The 24,874-nt window shown below is 36.4% G+C and overlaps 1 protein-coding gene across 16 annotated transcripts in view; it reads right to left on the reverse strand.

Annotated features, from left to right (window-relative positions):
* NBEA (neurobeachin) overlaps window positions 1–24,874 on the reverse strand; it is a 748,862-nt gene that overhangs the window by 561,347 nt on the left and 162,641 nt on the right. For all 16 annotated transcript variants that reach the window (XM_075919178.2, XM_075919174.2, XM_075919172.2 and 13 more), the window contains exons 9-13: window positions 20,417–20,614; window positions 19,175–19,308; window positions 5,602–5,710; window positions 3,072–3,224; window positions 2,275–2,443 (exon numbers count right to left, since the gene is read on the reverse strand). In XM_075919178.2, coding sequence (XP_075775293.2) covers window positions 2,275–2,443; window positions 3,072–3,224; window positions 5,602–5,710; window positions 19,175–19,308; window positions 20,417–20,614 — 763 coding nt within the window. The remainder of the gene's footprint in view (window positions 1–2,274; window positions 2,444–3,071; window positions 3,225–5,601; window positions 5,711–19,174; window positions 19,309–20,416; window positions 20,615–24,874) is intronic.

Here is a 24,874-nt window from a genome sequence, read left to right on the forward strand (position 1 = left end):
GCCTCTCTGGTACTATCAAGTTTCTGCATTCTAAGTACCTGTCTCTCTCAATCAAGAGGCATCTCTATCAGTGCATCAAAATTTCTGAATGTGTTCAATTACTGAAGTCACAACTTAGTCTTATGTTGGAAGCACGCCAAGACAGGGAATCCAATGAGGTTTCTATGGAAAAGTTATTTCTGTAATGATCAGTTACCAGAAATAATTTTCATAATTTAACATGATATAAACTTCTCATTCACTTTAATGGAAAATGTAAGGACAAAAAAAGACCTTTGCAGTGTATTTAAAATATCATAGAAAGAAAGCTAAGTATCATGTAGTGGAATAAATAGAGGACTGAACAAAAATCCTGAAGTGTAATCCCAACTCTGATAGTGACTCCTTTTGGTTTCTAACATGGGTATACTTCTCTATGGAGTGCTCTATCATTACAATGTGTTATTATTCATAAACAACTAATGGAAGAAACCTTTTTCACCACCAGTTGCCTGTCAATTTGTGGTTATTCCCAACTATTAAAATTCTTCATATTCTTCCTTAATTTCTGCAATCTCCAACTAAAATATGTCAATGTTCTAACGGTATAGCACAGTAATAAAGTTTTCCTTAAATTTTCAGTTTGTCAGTAGGAGAGAAAAGATTAGAAGATGAGGAGCTTCCAGTGGCTCTAGGGACTTTGTATATTGGCCAAATTGGATAGTCTGTGACAAAGGATAAATTAACACAAATCAGACATCAGAAGTGGTAACACACATTGAACTATAAGTGGAACATTTTAACTGTGCTGAACACTCAATCATGGATTTAAAAGAAGCCATTCTTCTACAAAGGAGTTTCACTACCCAATTAGAGAGAGACTCTGCTAAGCTGGAATTCATTTGCAAATTTGACACTGTTACCCTGAGCTTGAATAAAGACATTAACTAGTTAACATACTACAAAAGCCAATTTCTCCTGCCTTTGACATTAGCATTTTCACATCAAAATCTACGATTGGGACACATCCAGCCCACTTAATTAGCTTAATTAACATGGGTCCTACAATTGATGGGTAAATGCTTTTGCTTTATTAATTATTATTATTATTGTTATTATAAATAATGATAATACATCTTAGACTGTTATTTCCACTCAAACTCATCTGATGAAGTGGTTTTTACCCACAAAAGCACATGCTAGATACACACACACACACACACACAGATAGATAATGTAAGGTGCCACAGTCCACACCTTTAAAAACAAGTAGTCTTAAAAGATTTTGAGCCACATGTTTGCTTAATAGAAGAGTATTCTACTAACCGCAACAGCAATACATAGAAGCTGGATCTAATATTCTGTTTACGCACATGTGCCATCGATTCAATCTAAGCCCTTAACACACTATTGGGCTCATCTAGACTACGCTAAAGTGTCGAAAGAGGATATGCAAATTGAGGAAATTTGCATATTTTCTTCTGATCTCAGCCCATTGTGATATTTGCATTTAATTACTTACTATCATTTGAAGAAGTGGGCTGTGCCCATGAAAGCTCATATCACCATCTACATGTTTTGTTAGTCTTTAAAGTGCTGCCAGACTATTTGTTGTTTAAGTTTTTCCTGTTACAGACTAACTCGGCTACCCCTCTGAATTTTTTTGCAGTAAATAAGTAACTTTAAATGATGTTTAATTAATCTCTTCATTTTGATAATAGCAGCAGGAAAATATTATTGAGTTTAAAATACAGTATTAGAAATCTCAGACAAAAATCAGAACTGTCCATACATTCTTAAGGGTCACCAATGACAGTGGTCAATCAGTAGGAAAAAGTCAAATCTTGTATAGGGAAGTTTCCTTTTTCTATGTAAAATATTTCTTCTGAGCGTACTGTGAAAATACTACAAACTACAGCAAATAAGATAGAAATTGTCAAAATACAGAGCTACAGTATTCTTACGTGAAGGATGACAAGTGAGGATCAGAAAAATAATTTCTCTATGGTTTTTTTTTAAAATGTAGCACAGGAACCTATGAAGATACGTAAAAATTGATTATTTTCAAAAGCACCCCCAAAAAAAGTACACAAAGTGCAATAAACTATGATTTAATACATTATTTAAGCTGTCAGCCAGTTCCACTCACTGGCACCTATTATCAAGTGTCATCAAACTCCTTGTCTACTGGCAACACAAGATCTCACATAATTCTATTACAGTTACTGTAGTTTATAAGGAGAAAGTTGTATAATCAGTTTGTTATAAAAATGAATGTTATTGTATTGGACTTACCTAGTCCTTTAGGAGTAATGCCACTGCTATCAGCAGGATTAACTACCCAGTAGTAGTATTTCAGTGTGTGCATTAGCTGTAGTACTGTTCCTACTCTGCGTATGGTGGTGTAGATAGTAGCAGTGCCAATAAATTCAGCAGATAAGTAGGTATACAGTGAAAGCTGTACCTGAAATATAAAATTATAGCCCACAGATAAAACATTTTATTTTATTTTCATATAAATAAAAAGTTAAACATAAATGAATTAAAATAAATTCTATAATGTTTAATTTGTTTTTTCCACTGGCTCATATTTTGCCTGCTTAAAGTAGGATTTTTCAAATTTTAAAGCTGTATTGCATTTTGCTTTCATTCAAAGCCTTAAATCACAGTGAATGAAAACAACTACAGGTTGATTACTATTGGAGATGATCAATCATTTCTATCACATTTCTTAACACAGAAAAGATGAATAACTAGAAATTCAGTATAAAGAATACGTTATATTTACAGGATTTTTTGCCTTTGGCTTACAATTAGGGTACATCTAAACTACACACCTCTGTCAGCAGAGGGCTGTAAATTAGATGTATCAAAAGTGCAAATGAAGCCAGGATTTAAATATTCTGTGCTTCATTTGCATAATGGAAGCCGCTTCTTTTTTCTGAAACGGCTTTTTGAAAAAACCCGGCAGTTTAGACAGGGCATTTTCAACAGAAATGCCCCGTTTCGAAAGAGCTTGTACTCATGGTATTTGCATATCCTTTTTCGGAACTTCAGCGTATTCTAGATATAGCCTTACTCTGCACACATACCTTTGCTGGTGTATGTATCCAAATAGCAGGATTAAAAAGGATGTGATCACACAATTGTTTCAGTAATGGTGCTCCATGTGACAATCCATCAAGATATTTTGCAAATGACAAAAATTGTTCCAGAACTGCCCTGGTTATATGAACTCTAGATGACTGAACAAAAAAAAAAAAATCAGAAAAAAGATAACTCTGTACTGGGGTAATATTTAATAAGCACAAATAAAAATGATGCATTATCCATACAGACAAGAATAAAAGCAGAGAAATGCATGTACATTTTTATAACTCATACTATTGGTCTCACACAGAGAAGAAAACTATGCTTTGATCCATACGGTTTCCATTTTCATACGAGGAATACTGTGTTCATTACTGTGTGGGAGTGGGGAGGAGAACAGAAGTTTCAAACTGTTCTATAATTAAAATATCCTCATGGAAATTGATTACAGAATAAAGATAAAAATGGCAAACACAAAGGTGGGTATTGGATCATTCATTAAAGTGTTTGCAAATTGCCAAAAGTATTTTAGATTAAGTTTAAATTTTCATATTTATAAAAAGGCAGTTCTATTAAAAAACACTTGCACTGTGCTGAAAATAAGATTTTTTTTAGAATTAATGTTAAATTAAAACAAAGAAATATAGAACAGATAATGGTACTTTTTATAAGAGTTGTGGAACAATCTTTTAGAATTAAAAAGCTATTTTAATTCCTCTATTCCATTTTAATAGAAAAATCCTAACCAAATTTCATCTCCAAATAAAGAAGATCAAATCGAGGAAAAATTGGATTAATATTAATGGTATATGATGTCTGGTATTTTCATGTGGAATTTGTGGCCTGGCAGGAATAATAAGAACATCCCTCCATATTACTGGCCAACACAGAGAAAAATAGTGACAATTCTTGATGGTGGCTCTTGCAGTCCTCTGGGGTGATGGGGGGGGGGGGGGGGATTTGTTTATAACCTCATAACTTAATGATTTGCAAATGCTCTAAATCATAAGGATTTGTAGTCATTTTTTTAAAGAGCTATCCTATCTAAAATAAATTATGTATGTGGCCATCCTGACAATGATAGCACTAGCCCAGATGCTTGCCAGCTCAACTCATGCAACTGGTCAAAACTGATGTGTTGCTCAGAACAGAAAAGGTGGAAATGATCAGTCAATGCCTTCTTTGAATTTCTGATTGGAACTCACTTCTCCCATGGTGATGAACCATTTGTGATGGGTCCATCCTCAGAAAGCAATGTAATCGGTAAAATTTCAGGAGTCTTTATATGAAAATACGGTTATATTAACAGACCCACATTTATGAATTGGTGGAATTTCATAATGCATTTTATCCCCAGCCATCAACAAAATGCCCCTAAGTTTCCTCTTTCACATCTTCATCTTTATAGGTTATATAAGTTTACAACAATGGGATTAGGTAGCAGTGTGACTAGAATGTAGATGCTGTCATGGAGCAAAATTAATGTTCTTTTCCTTGAACTGCCAGGACAAAATACTTTAAAATTACCTTGACGAGCCCAAGATTTTGAACTAATAAAGTTTCGGTCAGTGAATTCATTTCAAGTGATAGTTTGGTTATTCGAAACAGTCTTCATGTAACTGCTGATACAAGCACTTTTCATTACGGGGAAAATAATGGACAAAAAAAATCACAAGAATTTTGTCTGTACTACTACAAGGGCAAGATAAGCTTTTAATGGTAAGCATGCTACATCTCTGCTTGGAGATGTTGACATTGTATGTTCCAACAGCATTGATTGGGATGATATATTCTCCTTGGTTGGCAAATACATGTAGACAAGTGCTGGTAAGAATGTCCATTCCTTCCTGAGTCAAGGAGGCAGGTAATGGATCACACTTTACATGAAATCAAGTTTTGGATTCACTCCTCAATCACTCATAAATAACCCAAGCTTAGCAGACTTTAGAATATACTGTAATGCAAGACTCATTTCCTTCCCTAGATATGAAGAAATGTAAAGACTTTGGAAGGGGACTGTTCCTAATGGAAGTCGATTCATTATTATTTTTGTTTTGTTATAGGTTGAAGGGACCTTACATTTGTTTATTCAAAATTGTATATTTAAGGAATTTTCAAGGTTGTCTAAAAGAAGAAATAATTACTGATTTCTGCTGTACATTGCATAAAATAAACAAAAAGGGATCTGAAGAGAACTTTTAAAGGGCGCTCATTATGTTTAAACTTGGTTTTCTATTTTTGCACAACATATGAGGAGTAAGACTGATCTGAGCTTAAATGGAAGTTACTAATACTTTTGAGAAAAGAAAAAAAGAATTTCTGAACATTAGTACAAGACGTGAAATACCAGTGCAGAAAAGAAAAACATCCTTTATGTAAACAGCATAAAAATATTTAAATTACAGAACTTCCTATATACTTACTAATGCACAGGACTAAATTCTAGGAGCAGAAAAATACATGACTGAAAATATTCAGCCAGGTTTTCAAAATGATGGTGGAAATACTAAGAGTAATATTAGTAACACTCACCTTTTCAAGGAGGTAGCCAATGACTAAAAAGCCTTTCCCTCCCAGCATTTGCTCTTGCATGGCTACTGAACTCTTAAGAAGTTCGACCAGGAAAGCCAAAAGGGTGGCACTGCATGTAAAGTACAAGCGTTTATTAGATTTAAAATGTTCTAAAAGCAATCTATTTTGTTTTTACTAGTTATCAGTTAAGTGAATAGAAAGAAAAATAAAAATAACTTGAAGCCTAAGTATGACATTAAAAATTTCACATTTTATGTTGTACACTTTTAGTTTATTATTCACATATTACAATATTTTTGCAATAATATTCAAACTAGGAGCGGTGAACGTATATGTCAGCTCTCCTAATTTAGCCCGGACTGCCCCATATTTTAGGACCTTGTTATCAACTTCCAGAACTGTTATCAAACTCTTGGGCAGTTGGATGAGGCAAAAACTAATGAGTGAAATCCAGGTGATAGAACTGGATTGGTGAAGACATGGGGCTGTGTCAGCAATCTTTTAAATCAGTGGTTCTCAACCAAGGGTATGGGGGCCCCCTGAGGAGTTGTGAGCAGGTTTCAAGGGGTCCACCAAAGTAAGCTAGAACACAAGGCTGGTGTTTGACTTATTGGGCCCGAGAGCAGAAAGCTGAAGTCTGAGCCCTGCTGCACGGTGGTTGAAGCCACAGCCTGAGCAAAGCTTTCAGGGGCCCTGAGCAGTTGCCCTGCTTTTGTCCCCTGATGTTGGTCCTGACTTTTAAGCTATTGAATATGCAGATAAACAGTTGTGGTATGGTCAGGGAAAAGATTTTTATAGCATGTTGGAGGCCTCAGGAAGACAATGGTTGAGAACCCCCCTTTTAAATTTTCAAGTCAAGAAGAATCTTGTAAATGTCAGAAAAACCTGTGGCTATTATCATTTCAGACTCTAGTTACTACTAAAGCTGATATGGATTCATGCAGACAACAAAATCCATAACAGAGAACGATGGAGCATTGGTGTTGAGTGTTTCCTTCATACTTCCACCCCAAACAATCATGAGGACAAAGCCCAGGCATCAATACTTGGTCCCACAACATGGTCCAATATGTACCTCCGTATGGGCTAAAGATTCATTTAGGAAAAGCATAGAGAGACTAAAAAAAGAGTCACGAAAAGACTGTTAAGGAACAGAAGAAAATATGGGAGACAATACAGAAGACAGACTGGCCAAAAAATGCGAAAATATATATTGTGAGGACACAGAGTGATTGACAGAGAGATGTGAGAAACTAATTAATTGAGAGTGAGAAAAATCAATTAACAAAGCTTGATCTGAGCAATGTACCAAGAGAAAGAAACGCATTAATGAGGTGGAGCCACAGGAAGGAAAAGAAATGTATCCGCATGTTTCCCATAATAGGGGAAAATAGGAACTCTTGGTGTAGATAAAGAGGAACAATTTTTTTCCCCCACTGGACGATTTTTCAAATAAGCCAGAGAACTGCTGGAGAGTTGCAAATTAATTGTATTGAATTAAAGGCAGGGCCTTAAGTATAACTATTAACCTTCTGAAAAGAAAGTAATACAAAATTAATCCAAATGTACAGGTAAATATCTGTCTCCATATATTTGGTTTGTTATAAGAATTCTCCATGGAAAATTAATTTGCATACTGGCAACTGTGGAAGAATGAATTAAAGAAAATATTAAATCTACACTTTACAAATGTAAATGTTAAAGAACCTAACCAGACAAAGGTTCTATGCTATTCAAACCCAAATTTTTTATTTTTGAATGCATTTGAGACCAGTCAATCCATGCCAACCCTAAAAAAATTATCAGCATGATGAGGGGAACAGGAATCAGTATTCCTGGTGAGCAGTGCTGGTATGTGAAAGTACATAGTGTAGTCAGAATGCATGCTGTGAACAGGATAGAATGTCTTGTCTTGCTTCATTATTTTATGGTCACAATAATCAGTATAAAGCCACATACAGTATTCTCCACAAATTGTCCGCAGTAAAGAATACAGACAATATCCAATTACAGTATACACAAGCTTTTAATAAAATCAGTCTTTCAAATGGTCATTCATTTCAAATGAAGCTAAATTCATCAGCTTTATTTTTTATCTTGCTAGAAAAATACTGTAATTTAGTAAGTATATCTATAGTGAACAACTTTCTTCACTACAAGCTCAGGAGAGGCAACATTTGTTTTACAAAGCTAACATACAACATTTCAGATCAAACAATTTTATTTCTAAATATAGGTCAAACTATTCACAATCTAAGATACCAATCCTGCATCGATGTTATACCCCTTCTTAATACTATGCATTGTGGACAGTCCCCTTGACTTCACAGGACCACTCACTATATGTAAAGTTCAAGAAAAAAACATAAATCATAGAAAAATTAAGCCCTAGTGTTATAATCATGAATGGAATTGACATAAAATCAGAAGTTATTATTAGAAATTATAATGATTGATGGACTGTTTACTAAGGGAAAATTGGGACTCAGAATACCTGGGTCCCCCAGCTCTACTAGTGATCTACTATGTGATCCTGGGCAAGGTACTTGGCCTTTCTGTACCTCTAACCATTTGTCTGTCTTGTTTATTTTGATTGTAAAATCATTGATAAAGGACTTACACTCATCATATATTCATACTGTCTTTAGAGCTATGGGTCCCTAGTTTCACATGGAGCCTCTGCACACTACTGCTGTATAAATATATATACACCATAACCACAATCACAACAAACAAAAACTTGGTATTTTATCAGTGGAAACCATTAGTACCACACAGAATCAAATCTTGGTGAGAGAACAGAGTAATGGGCTGCTGCAAACCTCAAATATGAAAATTACAAGCACCAGAAAAATTAGATGTTAAATAGAGGCACCTCACATTCACCTAAAGATACAAACAACAGCGAGTTTGGGGCAATTACTGTGTAAGACAACAGAATTGATCACATTTAGCCTCACAGTTAAACATAACTAATGAGAAATGGTTTATATATATTTCTAAACAGAACACAGAGCTATTACAGAGGATAACATCTCAAATGGCACAAAAGTTCTGTTAAAGTCACTCCACAAATGTTTTTCAAATGCCACTGCACATACAGCATAGAAATGACATGATTAAAGGAAAGGACAGAAAACTACATGCTTGGTCTAAGTTTGTTGTGGAAGTCTTGTGAGCATGTTTCAGTCATTAGCTAGTGAAAGGGACAGATTAATATTTTGTACAGGAACCATTATTTAAGGTAAAGAGGACAGATACAGGCCTATCCTCTTTTATGCTCTGTACATTATCTAACATGTATGTTTCATACAATAGGAAGTTTTATCTGCCTACCTGAAGGAACTAACAGTTACACATTAGATGCTTCCTCCTTTTAACCACCCATATAAGATACACTTTAACATCTGTCCAGCCTGACTTCCCAACCAATTATACAGATAGCCCTAGAATAAATAAGTGATATTCTCTCTGACACTAAATTCTAAGCATTGCGTTCAAGAAAGTGAGGATCATTTCATCAGAGGATTAGGCTTCTAGTTTTAAAATACTGCATATTTCTAAAGCTAATCAAATTTAATTATATTAAGTCGGCCATTCAAAATGTTAGCAAATGAGCTACAAGTGAAAACTTTAAAGAATTCATCAGCAGAACCATGAAGCCAAAAAGAAGCTTTAAAAATGGTTTCTGTTGACATAATGGAAGTAATATTGTTTAGAAGGCCATCTTCCAAGATGAACATTTTTCAAACAGAATTTAACAAACTTACCAGAAACTAAAATGCATCGGATTGCTTCAGGGTCACATTAAACTTGCAAAATTCTGTTCACTGCCATACAAAATTTCTCTCCATTCTTGCCTATTTCCAACTCCCCTAGATACAAAGGCAAATATAAAGGATACTTCAGCCCATTCCTACATCTCCTCTATACCATGTCCCATCTAGAACACATCAGGTTGTCTGCACAACAGCTAAAATATACAATATACACAATGGCAAGTATACATGTAAACTAATACAGAAGAAAACAGATTCTGTGATTTAAAAAAATCTGGTGATCTCAGAATATCAGCAATATTTTCAATCCACATATGGAAATTGCCACACTTTTCAATGGATGATACTACATCTCTTATTTTAGATTTAGTAAGTATTGGAGATGATAGTCTCTGGAGGATTATATGTACTTTATCATAATTAGTAATTTAGTACACCTTTTTTTCCAAAAGTATGTCAACAAGTGTACTCTTGGAAGGATAAGTAAGGTTTTAACCAAAAAGACTGAGATATTTCTCAGAAAATGTATGCACTATGGGAATAAATTTTGGGCTCAATATGGAGACAAAGATGCCCTTTATATTTGCACTTGTTAATTATTCTTCCTATATAATTTAGGCACAACAAAATTTGTTTTGACATATTTATTATACAGTTGGTATATTTATTATTTAGCTTTTCTATAAACTGATTCCCCACATTTAGAAACACTGATTCAATATGAATGCCTTGTGTGTGTGTAAATCATCTTCTGTTGAAATAGTTTCCAAAAATCTACTTAGCAATGCTATCCTTTAAACAGAAGGCTGATAGCGTGACAACTTACAGTCAAACAGATCTGGGATAAGGGATTTCATAATGCTATAATCCTCATTCCTTAAAACAAAACAAAAAAAAGTAACTTTTGCTTATGGCAAGTAATGCAATCAACATAGCTTCTTGTAAAGTTCATTCAAGTTGCCTATTCAGACATGTAAACATTTTCAAGTAATAAAGACAATTCATTCTTAGCAGTTGAAGATCCCACCTCTGTGGACTATACTGAATGAATCAATGAACAATAAACAATTTTCTTTAATAAATCCTACATTAAATATTGTTTCCCCCCTCTTAGATCAATTAATTATCAGATCATCAAACAGGCCTATCCATTATCCATATCAAACAAAAATGCTTCAATAGACCTCCACGGGGGGAGGAGGGGAGTAGAGAAGAAACTTGTAAAGATGATAATATGCTTTGGAGATAATGAACATAAGAACAGTCATAGTGAGTCAGACCAAAGGACCATCTAGCCCAGAATTCTATTTTTCAATGGTGGCCAATTCCATGTAGCTGAGAGTGAACAGAATAGGTAATCATCAAGTGATCCCTCCCTTAATGCCCACTCCCAGAGGCTAGGACATCATCATTGTCCATTGATAGACATATCCTCTGTGAATTGATCTAGCTCTTTTGAACCCTGTTAAAGACCTGGTCTTTGCAAAACCCACTGACAAGGAGTTCCACAGATTGACTGTGCATTGTGTGAAGAAATGCTTTATTTTGTTTATTTTAAACCTAGTACCTATTAATTTCATTTGATGACACCTAGATCTTGTGTTATGTGAACAAATATTTTTTCTTATTTACTTTCTCCACATCAGTCATAATTCTGCTGACCTCTATCATATCTCTCTTAGTCTTCTCTTCTCTAAGCTGAAAAGTCCTAGTCTTATTACTCTCTCCTCACACGACAGCTGTTCCATACCCCTAATGATTTCTGTTGCCCTTTTTTGAACTTTTTCTAACGCCAAGATATAAATTCCACTTTTTAAACAATGCCTTTTTCATCTCACTGCTTCTTTTACCTGGGTAAGCCAATCCATGATGGCACTTTTTTGGTTCTCTTACTATGTTTTTTTAATTTGGGGTATACATTTAAGTTGAGCCTCCGTCACTGTGAGCTTGAAAAATTTCCATGCAGATTGCAATGTTTTTACTTTTGGCACTGTACCTTTTAATTTCTGTTTAAATAACCTCAGTTTTATGTAGTTCTCCCTTCTGAAATTAAATGCCAGTATTGGCAATGAATAAACATGGCATGGTCTAACTCTACAAATAAACCAAAGATAGTAAAAGAAACTTCAGCCTCTGTTACCTTCTGGCATTCTATGGAAACTGATTCTATTGCAGCTTGAAAGAATGAACCTTTGTGACAACAGAAAATATCCCTTAATTGAGGAGAGTCATATTGTGCCTAAATTCTTGTACTTTTCCCATGCCCACCAGCATTTCCTTCATAAATGTAACATTACCTAGCTGTCCATTTGGACTTCACATTATTTAGGAAGGTGGATGCAAGATTATTGTAGAAGCTAAGTTTGATTAAAACATAATTAAGTGCTATTGCAAACATCTTACAGTCTCCAACAACAGTATGACGTACATTTAACAGCAGACGTGAAAGGATGGAAAACTGCAACATTCTACTTCTTGTTAACTTTGGAGAGGATACGTTATAAACTGATCCCATTCACATTTCATAGTTCCCAAAGAGAAAACAAAGATACCAATTGATCAATTGTATCAAAAGCTGTTAATATGTTGACAGACATTTAATAGACAAAGAAAATTAATCTAAAAGATAGAGATATGGAGAGAGAGATCGTCATATACCTAAAGACTGATTCAGTTGTTTTGACAGAAATTTACTCATCTATCTGGAGTTAGCTATTCCAGTCCATTGACAAATACAATATTGATGAAGGTTTTTGATTTGGGGATAATTCTCAAGATGATAAACTTTTCAACAAGAGTTAATAAGATCAAACCACAGGAAGTCATGTTTGGACCTTACATAGTGTGCTGATTGTATTATTAATGCACACTGGGAAAGTTACTTATTTTGAGACTACAAAATAGAAATTGTATGTAGTCATCCTGCTGTGAATATCTGGAAGCATCCCTTTCTTCAGCTAATTAAATAGACTTGTTCAGATTTAATCATAACTTCTAAAACATATTAGGATGGGTCCCAATGCTTCCTATTATTACTCAGTCGTGGAGCAGTAGAGACATTCTGGTCTGTGCAATGTGCAAATAAGATTTTAACCAGGAGCAGCTAGGCTAGTCTCCATGTTTTCCCTCATTTGCCTTTTTAAGTTTGTGGTCCCTCTTCCACTTTCCTTCTGCATGTATGGAGGAAAGTGAGGAAGGGGGAATGCTTCTTCCTCTTACCCGTCTCCCTGGCCTGTAGCACAAAGGAAGAGGAGTGGGAAGGGAAACATACTGAATCCACAAAAGCGGCAAGGAGTCCTGTGGCACCTTATAGACAACTGAAGTGTTGGAGCATAAGCTTTCGTGGGTAAAGACCCACTTCGTCAGATGCATGTGGTGGAAATTTCCAGAGGCAGGTATAAATATGCAGGCCAGAATCAGGTTGGAGATGATGAGGTTGATCCAATCAGGGAGGATGAGGCCCACTTCTAGTAACTGATCTGGAGGTGTGAATACCAAGAGAGGAGAAGCTGCTTTTGTAGTTAGCTAGCCATTTACAGTCTTTGTTTAATCCTGAGTTGATTGTGTCAAACTTGAAGATGAACTGTAGCTCAGCAGTTTCTCTTTGAAGTCTGGTCCTGAAGCTTTTTTGCTGCAGGATGGCTACCTTTAGATCTGCAATTGTGTGTCCAGGGAGATTGAAGTGTTCCCCTAAATGTTTTTGTATGTTGCCATCCCTAATATCTGATTTGTGTCCATTTATTCTTTTACATAGAGACTGTCCAGTTTGGCCAATGTATATAGCAGAGGGACATTGGTGGCACATGATGGCATATATTACGTTAGTAGATGTGCAGGAGAATGAACCAGTGACGGTTTGGCTGACCTGGTTAGGTCCTGTGATGGTGTAAGCTGGTATGTGGGTAGAGTTGGCGCCGAGGTTTGTTACATGGATTGGTTCCTGAATTAGAATTATTATGGTGCGGTGCATAGTTGCTGGTGAGAATATGTTTCAGGTTGGCAGGTTGTCTGTGGGCGAGGACTGGCCTGCCTCCCAAGACCTGTGAAAGCAAGGGATCATTGTGCAAGATGGGTTGTAGATCATTAATGATGCTTTAGAGAGGTTTTAGCTGAGGACTGTAGGTGATGGACAGTGGTGTTCTGTTGGTTTCTTTCTTGGGCTTGTCCCATAGCAGAAGGTAGTTTACAGAATGCTTATTGAAGATCTTGTAGGTGTAGGTCTCTGTCTGAGGGGTTGGAGCATATGCGGTTGTACCTCAGTGCTTGGCTGCAAACAATGCAGATTCAGACTAACATGGCTACCCCTCTGATACTGAATCTAGCCATCAAAGCCTGCCTGACTGCCCTCCACTGTTACCACTAACTGTAAAAGTGGTAATGGGGCCAAAGCGAATAGCTCCCACCTGGAGGAGATTAAGTGGGAGGGACATTGTTACTATCTGCAGGGATTCATTGAGGGGGCAGTGATAGCTCAGTGGTTTGAGCATTGGCCTGCTTAAACCCAGGGTTGTGAGTTCAATCCTTGAGGAGGCCATTTAGGGATTTGGGGCAAAAATGGTCAGGGAAGGAAAGGAAAAAAGAAAAAACTAGCAGAGAAAGGTGAGAAAAATCACTGATACTGCAAGATAGTGATAGAAATGTAGCCGTGTTAGTCTGGTGTAGCTGAAACAAAAAACAGGACTATGTAGCACTTTAAAGACTAACAGAAAGCTCATCACCTAATAAACCACCTTGTTAGTCTTTAACATGCTACATAGTCCTGTTTTTTTGTTTCTGATACTGCAAGGTATTTGACGAAAGCATGACAGACACTGGAAACTAAGTCAGAGGAGGAGATGAAGAAAGGGCAGAAACACGCATGCATGGCTTTTTTCCCCACTAACACTTTTTACTTAGAGAGGCAAACAGCATCCTTTCAATCTGGACTGATTGAAAGATACAGAAGAATGTTGTTAGAGATGTTTGAAAAAAGGGGATGAATTTAAACTGTCACATTCATCCCCACTTTGTCAAAAATCAGTATTTAGAAAATTTTAACAGCTTCAGTCATTGTATTTACTTCTTACATATGTGATATCTTTATGATTCTTCTTGTTTTCTTCTGCCTAAAGTATGTAGTCTGCAATCATGGATTGTCATTTCTAAAGATTGAATCCAAACCTTATTTTGCCCCAAGTGCTTTAACACTAATACAATCTACCAACCAAATTAAATCCTCCTACATCTTTCAGAATTTTTCTTTAGATATACTGAATCATTATTGCCAAAAGCAGCAACACTATCTGAATTAGCACTTGTCACCTACGATTTGTAGAAGAACTGAGTTAGCATTGAAGATTACACTTCACACACTGTCAAATTCAGTATTAATGTCAATGCTGAGAAGTACGTCTGAATTAACACCAATAGCAACACCAATATAAGGCAGGCAGTAATGTTGATCATTTGATTTTGATATTACAGTCCCAATATACATTACAGGTTGAAATTCCATAATCCAAAGTTCCCTGGCCCAGCATCATCAGGTGATCCCCGTGAGAGCACTCATAAGGACTTTCGGGCTAGGGCAGGGAGCGTTGCCAAACTAGGGGGTCAAGATGTAGCCACAGGGCAGCAGAGCCACCGGGAGGAACATAGAGCAGCATGGCTGGGCAATAGTGGAGGGCAGCAGCATGGCTGGGCCATAGTGGCATGCTTGGGGGGGGGGGCAGATTGAAGGGGGAGGTTAAAGTGCAGAAATGCTTAGAGGAGCACAGAGCCCTTCAAGTGGCAGCAGAGCCGCCTGGTTGAGCATTGAGCCACTGGATGGCAGCAGGGCTGCTGAGAGGAGTGGGGAGCACCAGGGCAGTAGTGAATCCCCTGGCCACCAGTGGGAGCACAGACCCCTAGTTGGCAGCAAGTCCTGGGTGGTAGTGGAGCTGCCTAGGGAAAAGCAGAATTCTTGGGGAGGGGACAGGAGAAAGCAGACACTGAATTGACCTTCCCTGGTCTGGCAAATTCCCTGATTCAGGACTAGGCAGTTCCTGAGGGTGCCGGACTAGGGAGGTACAACCTGTATCAAAAGGATCTGCAGCTGTACCACAACATACGCAGGAATACCACCTCCCATGCTGGTAGATTAATATCTAATTGAAACTGCACACACTTTTCTACTATAACCATTATCTTCTAGAGCCAAGAGGAAAAGAAAAAAGTATTAGCATCCAAGCTGGGCATTCCCCCTTCTGAAAGGGACAACGAATGATGGATGGGTGGTATAAAGTTAGACCAACAACTGAGTTTAGCGTACACTGCAGATCATGTAGTACTGCTGCTATCTTCTCTAAGCATATAAGTACAAGAATTTCTATAGTGTTTAGACATTAATATTGTTGGATATTTCAGTATTTGGCCCACTCAAGAACTGAACAGGCAGAGTTACGGAACAGTAACAAACTCAACAAGCATGTGAGAATGCAATTTAGTTGCTCTGATATGAATTCCCAATACAGTAATTTAAAATTTTATTTATTCTAAATATATCATTTTTGGGGAAGTAAATGTATCAGCATTTCAGAGGGAATAAAATTTAATGAAGGAAACTTGTTGGCACCATAAATCTTTATAGAGACCTTTGACTGGTAACATGCTATAGCATTTTTTCTATAGCAAAAGTACTTGAATTTATTAAACTTATTTTCTCAAAGAATAAAAAACTAAGGTAAAAAAGATTGGAAGTCTACAATATTTATTTTGGAGCATCAGGTCTCCTTGAAGGCTCCCAGTAAAACACAAAGCAAGAGACTTTCCAGTTACTCTAATGGACCTCTTACAAAAGCATCACTCAATTTGCCCCACAGAGACTGTAGCCAGTCTTCCCATACCAAATGGTCAGGTGACAGCAAAAGTCATTTGGACTTACCTTCTGCAGGGAGATTACACATATTCGGTTTTGGGCTTATTGCCAGTTGAAAATGGTGTTCAATTTTTGTTAAAGAGAAATGACCTGCTATTTTCATAAGTATACTGTAATAATCTCTCTCTAAATTTTCACAAAATAGGAAAGCGGCTGTTGCTACACTTCAAAGGCAGAAGCACCCTTATCAACTTAGCCAAATAATCAAAATTTTACATCCCTAATCCTGCCATAATCCACATCCCAACTTCATCTTCCAAAAAAAAGTAAATTAAAAAGATAATGGATTTACAACATGTACCTATCAACCTGATCATTTTTGTTACACTTCTTTCCTAATCTGTCACCTACCTGTGGTCTTTTATTATTTGTTCTTCGGAAAAGAAACTTGGTACAGTATGTTAACATAGTATTTACTGCAACAGATTCCAGATTCTGATTAGAAATTAAATCTGATTCTTTACGAAAGTCAATGTCTTTAAAAATGAATGATTGCCCGAATCATGTAAAGCTAGTATCTTTATAGTTACAGTTTCACTAACTCCATAAATAGATATATGCATTTGAAATTGAATTTTTGTTTTCACTAGGGATACCACACAGAGAGAGGTTTTCTAAGACATGCATTATAATTTCACTGAGCTGCTTCAAACAAAAGAATTGGGGCAATTTATTATTTTATTCTCTACAAAATAAGTTTAATAAATTGGCTATAAAATAGGCCATGCCATATAAAGCTTCCTAAAACTAGAATGGTTCATTTTGTTTCTCTCTATGGGTATGTCTACACTAGCCACCCGAGTTCAAACTAGGGTGGCTACTGTAGTCATTCGAACTTGCAAATGAAGCCCGGGATTAAAATATCCCAGGCTTTATTTGCATGTTCCCAGGTGCTGCCATTTTTAAATGCCCAGTAGTTCGAACTCCCTGCCTCATTGCAGGAGGAGTAAAGGTAGTTCGAATTAGGAGCTTTAATTCAAACTACCTAGCCTGTGCCGCATGTAGCTGCGGGCAGAGAGTTCGAACTACCGGGCATTTAAAGATGGCGGCGCCCAGGAACATGCAAATAAAGCCCAGGATATTTTAATCCCAGGCTTCATTTGCAAGTTCGAATGACTACATTAGCCACCCTAGCTTGAACTAGGGTCGCAGTGTATACATACCCTATGCTATTAAGTTAATAGATAAATGCATATTCCCTTCAGTTACTTAAAATAGAAAATTTTTTCACTTCTGCATTCACAAACAGCAAAGTAAGATACATAATGTGTAAAGCACATAATTAAAACCATGTTAGCAATAAGTGAGTGAGTATCCCACCTACTGAAGTATACAACTACCCTGTCTGAGTAAAAGATGGAGAGATTGAAGTATGGTGGGAAGAAATCAATATCGCTGGGTACAAGCTGAATATAGGTATTTCAGGGAAACTGCAGTGATTAGTCATACCTATATACACTGAAAAACAGACATTGCATATATGAATATATTTCAATTTTGTTTTTGGAAATAATAATTTCTATTTCAGTACCACATTTCAGTGAAAGGTGCTCAAGTCACCATAAAAGGAACACATCATTTGCCACTATACCATCACACTGAATTTGTTGCTAAAAATACAATGAAATACATATATTTTATCTTACAATGAAATGGAAAAAAAATAAACATTTTCCACTCTTTATCTGTCAAAATTTGGGGTTACTTTAATACTAGTTTAACAATTACTCTATTGACCACTCTTTCGAAAATACCTTTGAACTTGCAAAAAACTGAAAATCCCCAATTTCTCATTTATTCTAATCTTGAAATGCATTTACTGTATTTAAGAATTAAAACCATACAACAGAACAGAAAATTTAATGTATACACTTCCTACAGAGCTAAAATGTCTAGACATTATTCACAGTTATTAATTACAATAAAATACAGAAAGGTTTAAATTAAAACAAAATCTAGCCAATGCTCTGGGCAGGGTAAGACGACCCCTGTGCCTATGTCTAGTCTTGGAAAGAGGTTTGAGTTGAACAGCATTTGTGTAGACACTAAACATTCAAATCAATAAGGGAGAATGCTCCTACCAATCCAGCAAGACCTTGTTTTCTATAGGATTCTTGACGAGCCCCATCCCCATTGTGTATGTGCTACACATTAGAACATGCAGAGGCAATTCTCAAAGTGCACTCGCTCAGATCTCTGCAATCAAACAGCTCAAGCCTTTCAATATCAACGATATGCACGAAGCCACAGCCATCATTCTGGATAACTCAGAGCAGTGTTCTCATCTCTATCCTGATGCAGCATGTGGCAGTCTTCTCCAACTGATTTGCTCACTAGAGCTATGTTCTTTGTTAATTTGGGATAGGACAACTAAAGGGGAATTTTAATTAAGCAAGATCTATGGCATTAACAAAATATACATATTTTATAAATACTCCTGTGGTAGACTTAACTTAAATTTTATCAGGCTACATCAATTTCATTTTCCTATGGAATTTCTTTTAGTTTAAAAAGCATTCTTCAGCTGGATATTATGTAATACCATGGTTGATTTGAGGCACATCAAAAAAAAATAAAAACAAGAGGTGCCCAGCACCCACCAGTCACAGCTGTTTAGCAGGGTTGCCAATCATCTATTCAGTGGTTGTAGGAGGAATTTGAGAAGGGTGGAGAGCAGCAAGTGGTAGGGCAGAGTAAGGGTAGGAAGAGAGAGCAAAGAAGAGTCTTAGGGAAAGGGCAACCCCAGAGAAGAATAAGTCAGTGCCATTTTAAACGTTAATGTTTTCATGCCAGAAACAGAAAGAAGAGAGCACATATATTGCATAATTTATATTAACCAAATTACCAAAAGAAAAATGTTTCTAGCATACTTTCAAACAATTTACAGAAAGAAGCTTACCAGACTGTTGTTTCCACTTGGCTATCATTTAACTGTCGATTGTCTAACTGGGCAAAGAGAGGAAAAAGAACCTGAATCCCTCCAATCGAATGAATTGCACTGTGAATTGAGTGGGTTACTATAGCTTTCACATCCTATATTAAAAAACAAAAAAAGTTTCTCAATTTTAGTTTATATTTGCCATTATCACCTTTACCATACATGGCTAATAATTAAAAACTACAGGTTGAACCTCTAATCTAGCAGCATCTGTGGTTCGACACAAATTTACAATGGGTGTGGACAAGTTTCCTGAAGTTTCATAAAGTTTGCTTATAGACACCAATCCTGGCTCTCAGTGTTCTGTGCTGTTATTCAGCTCTAGTTTACCCCTAAATGTCTTCTAAGAGCCCAGTAAGCAGTGAAAGTGTTGGTAATGCTGCTAGAAAACACCGACCTCCTGTGGTTGAGAAAATTCTCTAGTTTGGCACCAATCAGGTCCCGAGGGTGCCAGACTAGAGAGGTTCAACCTGTAGTTGAAGTAGTGCTTGAAATACAAAATGTGGCAACTCATGATTTAGTGTGCATTATTTTCTGCCAATTTAGTCTAAATGCTATCAAGATAATCTCTTCAAAATTTTAAGCCATCCACGGATGTAAAATATACCTGTAAGGTACCTGTAGTCATTTTGCCACAAAAGGTATTAAAAAAACTAACAATACTGTAGATTGCTTTAGTTTGCTCAATTTTCATGTTAAACTGGACCTAGTCAAATTTCTTGGTTAAATGACCTGTGTGATATGCTCAAAATCACTAGACTGGAAAATAAAGTAAGCATGAAACCCATAGCCCTATACATGTACTTTGACAAACTACTGTTCACCATGTAAGTTACACATTTATTCAATGCATTGTTAATAATTTTGGCTCATGAAAAAGGTAAAAAAAATAGCTACCTGAGAATGACAGCTATTCATATTTAAGAGCACATAAATGTTAATCTAGCGCTAAAGCAATGCTAAATGAAAATTGCAATTGAAGCCGCACACCATATTATCTCTACGTAGATTACGCAGAGATTACAATTTGTGTGACAGGAAAGTCTGGCCTACACACGAGGTACTTCTGAAGAAGTACAGTTATACACATATTGCTAAACAACATGTAACAAATCAGAAACAGACCCTCAAAAAAACTGGCTGCCTGAATTTGCTGTAAGTTCCATTAAGAAAAACATGAAAATAAAGACAATATAAACAAACCTGAAGCATAAGAGCATGTGGAGAGTGTACAAAAATTGAAGGGTTTTCCTTTGGTGAGGATTCAAGGCATAGTTGAGCATCAGTAGCCTTAGCATTGTAAGTAAAGGCAATACTACTTGCAAGTTTCCCATCATACAAAACTTGTTTGTGGTGTTCAGCCAGATGAATGTCACTCTCCGATTTAAATTTGAAAGTACTCTGGAAAAAAAGTGATTTGAAAAGTATTTATTTTAAATGACTAATAACAATTGCTTGTCACAAGGTCTGTTTATATCATAAATATTATTAGCATTGGCAATGTGAAAATGTGATAGGGCGGGTACCATTTTTTCACCCTAAAAGAAAAATAAATCAAAGTATTTACTACATACTAATATTATTATGCCATTTTGTTCTTATATGGTATGATTTTTTTTTTTGGCAGCAGCATTAATGTTATAACAAGTTGCAGTTAATCTACGGTTCAGAAGATACACCACAAATATACATAGATCTATTTATATTAACAATAATCAACTAGGCAGCAACTTCCAAAGTACAGGACATTTCAAGTTTTCTTCATTTTGTTTAGAATAATTGAAGGATAATTCAATCTTAGTAATCCATAAATTATTTGTATTACTTGTCTTTTATTTGTGAATCTTTTTATTAAACTATATTCTTAATTTGTTAGACTGGCAATCCATGTTAATAAGAGAATTTTCAGTGTCACCAATCAGAACTGTCAAAGACATTAGAAACATCTTACAAGCTGCATTGGTTCTTGTAGTAAATTTTCATATGTTCTTAATTCTGCTTCTTTGTTTTTTATACCTATTATATTACATATCTATCAAGTCCAAAGAAAATATTTTAATGGAAGAACTTAAACATGCATACTTCCCATGGCTTCTACCAATACCATTTTTATTTTAATGCAAGGGGGGGAGGTTATAAAAGAGCGTGCATCCCATGGTTCATTAGCTAATAGACAGTAACACATTCCAAAGAGCTACTGATGTGAAAAACTACTTACAACAGTGAAAAAAAAAAAAATCAAAACAATTTTCCAAATGCCAGATTTCAAGAGTAATGATTTTCAAAGTTAAACCCCTTTTAAAGGGAAGACTGAAAATCTGTATTAGTCTTAAATACATTGTGATTTTTATTTGATTCAAAACCATGGTTTCTGGCAACACTGTCAAACTGACCAAGCATGAAAAGATACGTTCATTTCCTTCTGCAAGAAGCTGTCAGATTTACTGGACTTACTACTTTAGCATGCTATAACCATTTGACAGCTACATGAAGGCAAACAATGGTAAAATATAGTAGCCATAAAAATAAATGAAAATTGTTAGAAAATATTATTTTTACACAGTTACAATTTTAATTTAATGATTTAAAAAATATTTTAAATAATTGGTTCCAAAAGCTTAACAAAATTCACAATGCTTGAACTGCATGCAACCCAACCATACATGATATTTCAAAATGTGCAACTTTTTACCCCTTTCTGTCATTCTCAATTTCTCCCATTCAACCTCCACACACACAAACACACACTCAGCCAATCAGGCATGTAATAATTACATTGGAGTGACTGTGGAAAACCATCCAAGTCCACTAATGTCCAGGCTAGTAGCAATCAAAGATAATTTGTAGAAGGCTCATCAATGCTTCCCCACAAATTGAATTTTCTTACCAATATACAGCTTTTTTTGTAATGCAGTTAGCTTTGCTAATAATTCTACTTACACCTCATCAGTTAATATACACAGTTACATTACCACACAAACATTTGCCTGAAAAAATGTCTTTTTTTAAAAATGGAACAATTTCTTTAAATATACAGATAATAAAGTATTGTATTAATTCCCACTTTCCTAATATCAAAAACAGTGTTCTATATACAGTATTGAGCAAAAGTAGATTTCCTAAAATATCTGAATTCCAGTTTTAAATATATGACCACCACATGAAATCTCTTCTTACACAGGGGAAAAAAAAAGCGAAAACTTTGTGTTTTGTAAAAATACATGTTCATGTAGCAAAAACTAATTTGGGGTTTTTTTTAAATAATTTGCAAGTGTCTAGGTTTTGCAACTATAAGCATGACAGACAGCTTCATATTATTTGACCCTTACATCTTGGTAGCACTTAAAGTAGTTTCTCTCAAAGTGGTCCACGGATCCACTCTGAGAAACCTGTTAACTGGCTGCTCCAGTTTATTTACTGGCTCCACACCCGCAAAGCCAAAGGAAGCTGTGGGAAGCAAAATGGGTTAGGTTGCTGCTTCCCATGACTCCCCTTGGCTGCAAACAGCAAGCCAGAGCCAATGGGAGCCATGAGACTCTGTGGCTGCTGAGCCAGTAAACAAACAAACCAGAGTGGCCAGTTAGTAGGTTTCTCGGAGTGGAACCACAGACCACTTTGAGAAACACTGACTTAAGAGGCCTAAATCAGGTGGATTAAGATTCAGAGAAATAGCAAAACTGTACACCGTTGTCACTGTAAATTATTATAGATTTGAACATAACTCTTGCAAGTAGTTTCAGGAGATTTTTATTATAATATTTCATAGATTCATAGAATCATAGGACTGGAAGGGACCTCAAGAGGTCATCGAGGCCAGCCCCCCGCCCTCAAGGCAGGACCAAGCTCCATCTACACCATCCCTGACAGATGTCTATCTAACCTGTTCTTAAATATCTCCAGAGAGGGAGATTCCACCACCTCCCTTGGCAATTTATTCCAATATTTGACCACCCTGACAGTTAGGAATTTTTTCCTAATGTCCAATCTAAACCTCCCCTGCTGCACTTTAAGCCCATTACTTCTTGTCCTGTCCTCAGAAACCAAGAGGAACAAATTTTCTCCTTCCTCCTTGTGACACCCTTTTAGATATTTGAAAACCGCTATCATGTCCCCCCTTAATCTTCTTTTTTCCAAACTAAACAAGCCCAGTTCACGAAGCCTGGCTTCATAGGTCATAGTCTCTAGACCTACTTCTGTGATTAGCACTAGGAAACTTCTTACCCAGTTTAAAATGCACCATAAATCTAGACTAACCACTTCAATCTGATGATACTGAATAATGGAAACACAAATGCAATTTAAACTGAAATTACAATAAACATTTTTACTTACTACTTTAGGAGAAAGTTCAACCAGGGAGAAGTAGGAAAAGATACAGATAATTGATCAAAAAAGATAGCTCTGCATTAACACAGCTAGTAACAGACCCTCTGATTCCTTTTTCAATTAGTTGTTTAACAAGCTTGAGGCATTTTTTGTTTTTGAAATTAAATACTTACCTGTTTAGAAAGAAATGACAAGGAATGATATAGGTTGAGTAGAGAGGAAAACCATGAGTCCCCAACAATATTTTAGACTCTTCCAAGCTATTTGGACTTCATTATATTGTATCCAGAGACCAAAAGGGGCAGAAGAATAGCTAGTTTTAAATCCATGACTGAGCAGCCAGGCAGGGTAAAAATGCTCCCCAACAGGTTACAAGATCTTTATCAGGCATTCTTAAAACTTAAATACACATCTGCGGAAATGAGGAAACAGATTGACAGAGCCAAACAAGTACCCAGAAGTCAACTACGTCAAGACAGGTCCAACAAGGAAAACAACAAAACACAACAGGTCATCACCTACAGCCCCTATCTTAAATCCCTCCAGTGCATAATTGACAATCTACAACCTATCTTGGAAAAAGATCACTCTCTCACAGGCCAATCCTCAATTACAAACAACCCTACCAACCCAAAGCAAATCTTTTCCAGCAGTCACAGCACACCTCAGATACACTCACCCAGAACCTTCCCCTGCAACAAATCCCGTTGTCAACCCTTTCACACATATATACAAGCAACACCATCACAGGAACTAATTACATAAGCCACAACAGAGGCTCATACAACTGCACATCCTCTAATGTGATATGTGCAAACAAGTTCCAGCAATGCCCCTCTGCCATGTATATTGGCCAAAACGTGCAATCTCTACAACAAAGGATAAATGGACACAAATAAGACATCAGATATGTTCCTCTAAGGGAACGTTTCAACTTGCCTGGTCTCAATTATGGACTTAAAAGTAGCCATTCTTCTACAAAGGAATGTCAATATCCAATTACAGACAAACTGCAGAAAAAACGGTTACTTACCTGTAACTGTTGTTCTTTGAGATGTGTTGCTCATGTACATTTGAATTAGGCACATGCAGGCCACATGGACGGATTCCAGAACCCTTTTCTCCCAGCGGTATCTGTCAGGCCAGTAGGTAATCCCCTAGAGTGGCACCAACATAACAGTGCACAAGTACCCCTGCTGGCCCTCCCCTCACTCAGTTCCTTCTTGCCGGAGACGCTGACGAAGGGGAGGTGGGACAGGGAGTGCCAAGTGGATATGAGCAACACATCTCAAAGAACAACAGTTACATGTAAGTAACCATTTTTTCTTCAAGTGC

This window comes from Pelodiscus sinensis, chromosome 1 (genome assembly GCF_052426305.1).
Source record: "Pelodiscus sinensis isolate ZL-2025 chromosome 1, ASM5242630v1, whole genome shotgun sequence".
NCBI lineage: Eukaryota > Metazoa > Chordata > Testudines > Trionychidae > Pelodiscus > Pelodiscus sinensis.